Below are 10,061 nucleotides of genomic sequence, written 5' to 3' on the forward strand. Positions count from 1 at the left end.
TCGGGTTCTTAGAATGGAAGCATGGGGTTACCCGAAGCCATTCGGAGTGCATCCCTCCAGACTTTTGCTAGAGCTCTTACCGTTACTAGAGGTGTGGAAAGTCCAGACTACATGGCTTTGCACCAAAAAGAGGAACAAGCCGAAATGTCTCTGCATGTGGTAGTAGGCAGACATTTGTGCAGTTGACAGGCAGGCTTAGTTGCTTGTTGGAGCTTATCAGGGTATAGGACAATTATGAGAAAGGATGTGCAAAGATCAAGGGAGTGGCCGTAAAAACCATTCTGTTTTACTGACCTATGCAGATCTTGCAGAGAACCGTTGGAGTACAGTGTGGCAGGAGGGTAGCATTACCCTGAAGAGACTCTTCAAGCTGTCCTCTTCTATAACATACTAGTTTTTCCGAAGTACACACTTGATTTTAGATCATTGAAGAACTTTTTCCAGACTCATTTAAACCGTTATAAGACCTAAAGTTGATAGGGAAGTATTAGATTTCTTTACTTATGCAATTTCTCCTTATATCAGTACTGAACTCTTCAGTTTAGAGTTTGGAGAAAAACTGACCCAGAATTACCATGTAAATAATTTCATTGGCAAAATTGAGAGTATCACACAAACCTCTTGATTTTTTTTTTCTTGTATCCTTATTACCCTGCTCTCTGAAGCCTTAATGATTCCACAGTGTTAGGACAAAGGGGTGTTTAATGAGTAAACCATATAAAATTATCAGTCATTGAATGGTTAATTCATAAAACAAGAAACCAACAATCACTTGTAGCATCATTGTAAGTTCTATTTCCCCTAAAACAAAGACTTTTGAAATATTTCAAAGACGTTGCCTGCAAATGATGAAATTGTCTCCCTCTAAAAACTGCCTCTAATGTGTTCTAACTCTCAAGATATGGTGGTACAAACCTGTTACACCACAATTTGAAAGATGGTAGCAGGAGGATCAATTCAAGGTCATCTTTGGCTACATAGTCAGTTTGAGTACAGCCTGGGCTACATAGAGTAGCACTGTCTCAAAAGTGCAAAACATATATGCATTCATATTGTCTACACACATACAGTCAATTAATTAGTAAAAAGGTCTCCATTAAAATAAAATTCCCCAAACTGTTCATGGTAATCAATCACACATACATGATTCTAGTACTTGAGAGGATGAGGCAGGTAAGTCCCTTACTCAAAAAAAAAAAAAAAATCCTAGAATATTCATAATACTTTCACTCTAGTGCCCACATCTTTTATGAAAACATGAAGCCTTGGTAGAAAGAACTATGCAGATTTTATTAAGAAAGTGACACTTTTCAGGTTTGTTTAAAGGCAAATGAAGAGAAACATCTTTTATGTGGGGAGACTGACAGGAACAGAATTATCCATTGGAATTACAGAGATAATGTAATAGAAGGCCAAGAAACCCAGAGAGCCGCCCTAGAAAGGGCTCTCAAGGGTTGTGGCATTATTCATTTTTTCAGGGCCTAACTGAACACCAGCCTTCTAGATGGTGGTTCAGAAAGCAGATCGCTGCATCTGTAGAGCATGCAGTATAGTAGCCCAGCTAGATTATGATTTTCCAGTGAAAGTGTGGTGACTGTCTGCCAAGAGAAGGCATAAAGAATAGGAAGCGTATTTAACTCATCCAAGGTCTTAAGTTGGAAGTTCCTCACAGAGATAACATTTCAGTGGAGGTTTGAACGTGTAAGAAGACAAGGAGCAGGAAGAGGAGCAGTGCTCTCAGGCAGAGAGGTAATTACACCTTCAGATGGCTACTAACTGGACAATCTCGTGGTACTGTGAGGTCTGTTAGGCTAGGGAAACTGCTGTGCTTTCAGAGGACTGGAGACACACGCTGCCTTGTAACTTCAGCTCCAGGGGTCCAAATAGCCACTTCTGGTTTCCTAGGGCACCTCCACACAGATGCACACACACACACACACACACACACACACACACACACACACACACACACACACAAATAAAAAGAAAATCTTCTTTAAAAACCCAAGGAGACAAAACCTAATGTATCAGTGGTTTAAATTATTTTTTATATTATTTTATTTTATATGTATAGATGTTTTGACTGCATGTATGTCAGTACCCCAGTGCGTGCCTGGTGACCGAGGAGGCCAGAAGAGAGTGTTAGAATCTCCTGGAACTAGAGTTACGGTGGTTTATGAGCTGTCTTGTGGATGCTAGGAATCGAATGTGGTTCCCAGCTCTTAACTGTTGAGCTATCCCTCCAGCTCTCTATATTGGAACTTTAGGCAAAAATGTTTTGTTTTGCTTTGATTTTGAGTCAGGGTCTCATTATAGCCACCACTGGCCTAAAACTCCCTGTGTAAGCCAAGGTGGCTTTGAACTCATTTTAATCCTCCTGCTTCAATTTTTTGAATTATGAGACTACTGGTGTGCACCACTGCAACTAGCTAGGAAACTGCTTTCTTATGTAAAGGTCCAGGTAGGCGATCAAGGCAGATGTGGTATTTCCAAATTACCAGGGACCTGGCTGTATCCTTCTTGTGCTGTACACTTCATAGGCAACTTCCATTTAGTGACCCAGTTTATTCCTTCCATTGCTTTTCACTTCCCAACAAGTAGGAAAGAAAAAGGGGAAGGGCATGACCTTGCCATTCTCTTAGGTAGAGCTTGCCTCCCACAGGCTCAGACTTAGTCCAGTGGCCACACTTAATTGTAAGAAAAGCTAGGAAGGATCTTCATTCCATGGCCTTATATTTAGCTAAGGTTTAATTACCGAAGAAGAGAGCAAATGTAATGCTAGTTTTGGCTAGATCATAAATGTAGAAGAATGGATGAGGATGAAGGAGAGGGTTGACTTTTAACAACCTAGCAAAGAGTTTGTAAATTGGAGTTTTTTTATTGTTTTTGTTTTTTGTTTGTTTGTTTTTGAGACAGGGTCTCTGTAGTCCTGGCTGTCTTGAACTCACAGAGATTTGCCTGCCTCTGCCTCCTAAGTGCTGGAATCAAAGGCTTGTGCCACCACATGGGGCTGGTTATTAAGAAAGTCATAATCATGTTACATAGATGACAGAAATTAACATTAAAGAATCCTCAACCCAACACCAAGAACTGATGATTTATAAAATACTGGATATTGCTGTTTTTATGTGTGTAAAAATCCCTATGATATTCTAGAGCTTTATCACAGGCTCCTAAAAGTATGTGCACCACGCTCCCAAAGGGTGCTTGAAAGTCACGTTTTATAATCCTACCATTCATCAGCTCACCTCCTTCTTATAACATGTTCAAATACATAGTATCTGATGACTGACACCAGTCAGCTCTGTGGGGCGGATGGGTGACAGACAGCCACCAAACTGAGAACTCGGCAAGATGCAGTGGCTCACATAGAATACATTCATTTTGGAGGTGGGCAGAGTGGTGCTTCACACCTGTAATCCCACATTTGGGAAACTGAAACAGGTAGAATACTGCAAGCTTGAGGCCAGCCTGGGTTACAGAGTGAAACCCCACCTTGAGAGCTCCTTTGAACGTTCTAGCAGGAACCTTCAGCCACTGCTGAACCCTTACCTGAAGAACAGTCCTCCATTGCAGAGAGTGGTCCTCTTTGACCCAGTGGACAACTTCAAGAGGGACTCACATGGGCCCGGTCAGTTCAGTTGAGTGAACTCTAGCCATCAGTGGGGTGATAGATGTCACAACCAAGTCAACGTCCACGAGCCTATCTTTAAAAGAGGGGTATTAAAATTCAGTTTCAGCACTAGCTCTCAAGTGTGGGTCTTCTCACCCCAGAACTATTGCCCTTTTCCCATAAGGATCTGTTTCTCTGGGATTAATCTTTTAACTCCAAGGATAAGTAATAAAATCCTTAAGTTTCCCTTCATTCTATAGAAAGCCAGGCTGTTGTAGTGCCAGGAGGATAAAAAACAAAAAACCACAAAGTCTTTTTCTTGAAGCCTATATACCTTTTTCAGATTTGAGAGGGAGGAGTTGTGATTTGGGTTGATAACCAAAATCTCGTGCCCTGCCCCATGATTGATTGAAGAGAGCAGTTCTAACTCAAAGTGAAAACAGAGCCAAAGTTTGAAAACAGGATGGTGACAGTCTCATGGTGGGTATCCTTTTATCCTGTCTAGAAGTAAGGCATAATTATATTAAAGTTAATATTAGCCGTGTAGTTGATTCTGTGCTTTCAAAACAGTCCTGGCTTTAGACCTGAGGAAGTATATACTTGTGTGTGTATACTTAGGCATTTAATTCTCTATTTTATACCAAAGATTTGAAACTGTAGTGTGACCTTTAATATGTTTAAAGGTTTTATGAATAACAATAAAATATCTTTGTAGGAGCAATTAAGATGACAGATTAACCCCTTCATTTCTTTCAGCAGCACAGGTCACCATGGCTGTGGGGTTCACACTTCTAATGTAGGAACCTCCCAGTACAGCTCATTTGTCCTTGGCCTCTAATGTGCGTTGCTGGCCATGCCCACCACCTGTCTTACTTCATTGCAGTGACCTTAGTGCTTTGAGGTGGTGTCATAAAGATGGCCTGAGAGTTGGATCATAGACCAAAGTCTTCGAGATTATCATTTTATAACACACACCTTTTCCTCTTACTGGGTGTGGTCTAGGCAAAGGACTCCTGGGTTTGTTTGAAAGAAGCAGTATCTAATTATCTTATAGTTACCTATGTAGAAGGAAGAGAGAATGGGGGTGGGGGGAGAAATGAAATTCTTATTTGACATCAGAGGTTAGTTATTTCTGCTTCTAACATAAGCACACTTCTAGAAAGTCACGTAAGCTTTAGGGCAGGACAAAGTGCTCATTACAGGGAAGTAATGTAGATGACTTCTTTGTTTGGTTTTAAAAACAGGATCTCACTATGTAGCCCTAGCTGGCCTAGAACTCGATATATAGCCCAGGCTGGCCTTATCTTACAGAGATTTACTTCCCCTGTTTCCCCAAGTGCTAGGATTAAAGGCTTGTGCCACCACATGTAGCAGATAACTTTGAGGTAAGAATTTAAGATGACTGGTTCTCATTTTTATTAATTTACCATGTTGTGAAACTCTGAAGGGTCATTTTGGCTGTGTTTTTATTTTTTTTATTTATTTTATTTTTTAATTAATTTTTTTGAGACAGAGTCTGAAGCCCAGGTCAAACAATCCTCCGGCCTTAGTCTCTTGAGTACTAGCTACCATGCCTGACTTTGGATTTTGATTCATTTCTGTTTGTGGTTCTGGCACATAGCTAGTGCCTGGGAACTGTTCCACCCATGGCCCTAGTGTGCTTGAGCAAGCTAAGATACAGTCTTCACACGGCAACTTTGTGTTTCATACTTGGCTTGTGGCCTTTCATTAACTAGCTATTTCTTGGTGTTGGAGGGAACAGTTAAAGTTTTAGTGAAAACTGAAAACAGTCACTGTTGGGTTTAGGAGAATCTGGAGGAAAAGTTCTAATGCCCACTTTAGTATTATCCTGCCAAAGCACTAGTTGACTGGCTTAGAATGGCTTTGAGCCTAAGAACTATGTACATAGAATCACGCACATGTAAGTATCCACCCTACACCAGATGTTTATATGAACCATAATGTTGTAGCCAAGTACAAATATTGTAACCTCTGTTCAGCACCCTCAGCTCCCCACTGCCCAGGAGCTAGATATATGTATGCTCTTCAAATGGGTAGGAGTCCACAGGCCAGCCTGCCTCCCTGACCTCATCTGTCTTTCCCCACTGCCTAAGCCAGTGGTTCTCAAATCTGTGGGTTGTGACCCGTTTGACAAACCTTTATCTCCAAAAATATTTATATTACAACTCATAACAGTAGCAAACTTATAGTTATAAAGTAGCAATGAAAATAATGTTGTGGTTGGGGGTCATCACAGCATGAGAAACCGTATTGAAGGATCACGGCATAAGGAAAGTGCTGTGCTCCTAGCCGGAGGGACAGCTACTTTGTCCTGTGCTAGCCTAGCTCTTTCAGGTTTCCCATCTTGGCATCATCCTGTGGTTAGCACCAAGCCTTCCAGAGCAGGATTCAGATAGCTCTGTTCCAAGCCCTGTCCACTTTCAAGTCCACAGAGCAGTACTTAATAGTAGTATGAAATCTGAGACTGCTTCACCAAACCTAAGACATGAGAGTTGAAAGGAATTTGCTTGGCAAAGGAAGAAAGAGATATTCCAGTTAAGGCGCAGTATGCGCAAATATATTGAGTCGAGAGAGCTTTGGCAAGTGGGCACAGAAAGCAGAGTCTGAGCTGACCGACTCTCAGTGTAGTCTGTTAAAGGCTTAGCAAGTCTGTGCTTTATGAGACAGCACATTCTACTGCTCTTCTTTAGGCTAAGCAGGAAGTGAGCCTGGAGCCAGCCTGCTTCTGGGTAAAGCTAAGGTTCACTGTTCTCTAGACAGGTGATTTTTATTTTAGTTTAGTTAATTAATTTGAGACAGAACCTCACTCTGAAGCACTGGCTGACCTGGAATGTGGTAGTTTGATCACATTGGCTTCTAGCTCCTGGAGATCTGCCTGCCTCTGTTTTCCGAGTGCTGGGATTAAAGATGTATGTACCCGCCCTGGCATCTTGCCAGGTGATCTTTATCACCTCACTTGACCACTCAGTGTCTCAGCCTCCTCACTGGTTTAATAAGCAAAATAATGGCATCTGCCTTATGTGATGGTATGCTCATTAAATTAGTTCCTGTAAAGTGCCTGGAAGAGTCCCCAGAGTGCTAAATGCTCAGACAGGTCATGTTATTTTTCAAGTGGGTGTTTTCTCCAGCAGCTGTGCAACAGCCACTTAAATACTTTGTTTAGACAAGGAATGTGAGATCATCTTACAGATGAGCAAACTGAGGCCTTCAGAGGGTAGGTAACCTGCCCAGGCAACCAGTGGTAGACAGACGCGAGACGAGAGTCAGACTTTTAAATGCCTCGTGCAGGTTGTCTGTGGAGGATGTCATGGAAGAGAAAGGAGAGTGAGAGGTCACACGGAGCCAGACTCTCCTCGTGCGCCTGTTAGACACGGTGCTACCTTCATATTTCGGCCAGTGCAAGTCTGCTGGGCTAAGCCACAGCTCTGGTCTGATTATTTCAGCGTCATTGTTCACGTGTACAGTGTCAGCTTGTTGTTTGTTTGGTTTTGCAGTTCCGGAGGTTAAACCAAGGGCATGCTGGGCAAGCCCTGTACCACGAGCTCTATCTATGACTCTTGCTGTGTCCTGATGACAGTAGCAGTTAAAGAGTTGAAAATGGATAAGGATAAACACTTAAATCAGGTTTCCCTTCTTAGTCTGCTTCTGTTATACTTCTCATTGTTGCTGTTGTTTTGTTTGTTTGCTTGAGACAGAGTCTTACTAGGTAGCTTAGCTGGCCTTGAACTCATGATCCTACTGATTCAGCCTTCAGAGTGTAGGGATTATGGGCATGTGCCACCATACCTGCCTTTGATTCTGATGTACTTATTATCTCCTGATTCTACTTCTTATCTCCTATATGAAGCCATCAAAGTGCCTTGCCCCTGCAACTGTGATTGGTTACCTTGTGGATGCAAGCGCATTGGAGGAATATTATAAAAGACAGACCTCAGGGGCCCAGGGAGATAGTTTAATTGGTAAAGTACTTGCCTTCCATGCATGAGACCATGGGTTCAATTCTCAGCAAAAAAAAGACAATTTAGGGCTAGAGAGATCTCTCAGTGGTTAAGAACACTTGCTGCTCTTGTGGAGAACCTGGATTCAGTTCCCAGAACACATGGCAGCTCACTACTGTGCATAACTTCTGTTCCAGAGTACCTGGCACTCTCAGGCACAGACACATACACAGTGCACTTACATACACGCAGGCAAAACACTCATACACATTAAAATATAAGCCGGGCGGTGGTGGCACACGCCTTTAATCCCAGCACTCAGGAGGCAGAGGTAGGCGGATCTCTGTGAGTTCGAGGCCAGCCTGGGCTACCAAGTGAGTTCTAGGAAAGGTGCAAAGCTACACAGAGAAACCCTGTCTCAAAAAACCAAAAAGAAAAAAAAAGAAAAACAAAATAAAGTAAAATAAAATAAAATAAATTTTAAAAAGAGAATTCAGGAGGCTTTTCCAGGATGGTGACACACCTTTGATCCAGCACTTCAGAGGCCGAGGCAGGTGGATGTCTATGAGTATGAGGCTAACTTGGTCTGTATAGTTAAAGGCCAGCAAATGCTACATGAGACAATGGTCTCAAAGCAAACAAAAAAGAGGCTTGAGTCAGGAAGAGAAGGTGTGGCAGACCAGGTTGCCATCTTTGTGGAGATGAGTTTTAGACTGATTTGTTAGAGAGGCAAAGGGTGTAAGAAGCCCTGACGGAGTCAAGTCCCGAGTGAATGTGTGCTGTTGACACGGGCACAGTCATGTCAAGGATCCCAGCCTCAGATCCATGGGAAAAGCCTTCCTCTGGTCCATGTGTGGATGCTGATAGTGTGTGCAGAAAATGTGTACCATCGCTGACCCCCCTCCATTGTTTATGGCATGAAGACTTCTCTCTTACAAAGACTGCTCACATCCCACAGAGACTGCTCCTGCTGAGATTATCCAAACCTGTCATCTTGATCCATCTATATATCATAAGCCCTGCCACCTCCTTGTTTATATGTATTAATCCTATTTCCTTGTTAAGCTGGGTATGATAACTCCATTGAGCTTCCTGAATGCTGAATTTCTCCATCAGAGAGCCCAGGCCACAGAGAGAGGTGGGAGGGATGCAAAAGGTAAAGGGAGGGAGGTTGGTGTATGTATGTGTGTATCTGTGTGTCTTGTCTTTTATTTTGTATGTGGAGCTGAGGATCGAACCCAGGGCCTTGCGCTTGCTAGGCAAGCACTCTGCCACTGAGCTAAATCCCCAACCCCTGTGTGTCTTTTCTTAATTCCCTCACAACCCCCAGTCAGGTCCATCCCTGAGGCCTTACAAAGATGCAGCAGGCATGACTTGCCATATTTTGGAATATGGACTAGAATATTGAGTTTTGGACACCTCTTTTCAAGGCAATGTTTTTCAAATTGCCCCTTCAGTGTGTTAGAAATCTACTTAGAGTCTAATCTTGTTGTTTAAAAGAGAAACAGAATAGAAAATTCTCTTAATACAACCTATCTGATGAAGGAAGGTGTTACATTATTTCATGAAATTTTCTACATCAGTTATATGTATCCTCAGTCTCTTAGAATGCAATTGAATGTTTCTGTTTTGGTGGATCAGCCAATAAAACTTGAATACTACTATGAATTTCACTGGCAAGCTACAGGGATACCAAAGGGAATGGGAATGAGACTAAGGCCTTCCCAAATAGAAAACTGGCTGAATGGAGGGGGACACAGGACTTAGAAGACCTGATCCCTGCTCTCTGATCTACAGCTACCTTTGGACAGAAGGAACAGGTGTATTCTGAGTGGCCTCCCCAAGGGGTTTTCTATTGACTATAGGAAAGAGACCGACTCAGAGGACATTAGCTGCTTCTCACTGATACTTGTATGAGAAAGTGGCTGACAACTCAGAGAAGCTGGAGAAGGGTTTGGATGGTATAAATCTCTCTCTCTCTCTCTCTCTCTCTCTCTCTCTCTCTCTCTCTCACACACACACACACACACACACACACACACACACACACACACAGTACTGGGGACTGAACCTTGGACCTAATACAAGGCAAGTGCTCTCTCACTGAACTGCAGCCCCAAGGCACATGCATTAAAACTTTGTAGGTCGTTTCAATGTGAGGGCTCTGTAAACTTGGGATGGTCAGCTTCCTCTGCCCTTACTACTCTGTGGTGGCCTCATGTGCCCTTACAATAATATTTTAGCTTTAGCAGTTTTCTCATCTCTTTATTCTGACCTTTGTCTCTCTCTTCATTTTCTGCCTTACTTCCTTCTCAGCTACACCAGTCTGCCATGCGCTCTGTTTCTACACCCACATTCTGTCTCTTCTATCTGGGGTAGCCTACATTTCTCATAGGCTTTCCAACTCCTCAGTTAATCTTAATGCTCATATAAGAGTTACTTTCTCTGAGTATTTCCCTGTCCTTCCTTCGTTTCTGATCTCTGCATCT

General features: G+C 42.6%; 1 protein-coding gene across 1 annotated transcript in view; it reads left to right on the plus strand.

Annotated features, from left to right (window-relative positions):
- The window catches only part of Zzef1 (zinc finger ZZ-type and EF-hand domain containing 1), a 110,352-nt gene that overhangs the window by 771 nt on the left and 99,520 nt on the right, over nt 1–10,061 (plus strand). The window contains exons 2-3 of the mRNA XM_036195252.1: nt 90–159; nt 3,279–3,306. Coding sequence (XP_036051145.1) covers nt 90–159; nt 3,279–3,306 — 98 coding nt within the window. The remainder of the gene's footprint in view (nt 1–89; nt 160–3,278; nt 3,307–10,061) is intronic.

The sequence above is a fragment of the Onychomys torridus genome, chromosome 8 (assembly GCF_903995425.1).
Source record: "Onychomys torridus chromosome 8, mOncTor1.1, whole genome shotgun sequence".
Lineage (NCBI taxonomy): Eukaryota > Metazoa > Chordata > Mammalia > Rodentia > Cricetidae > Onychomys > Onychomys torridus.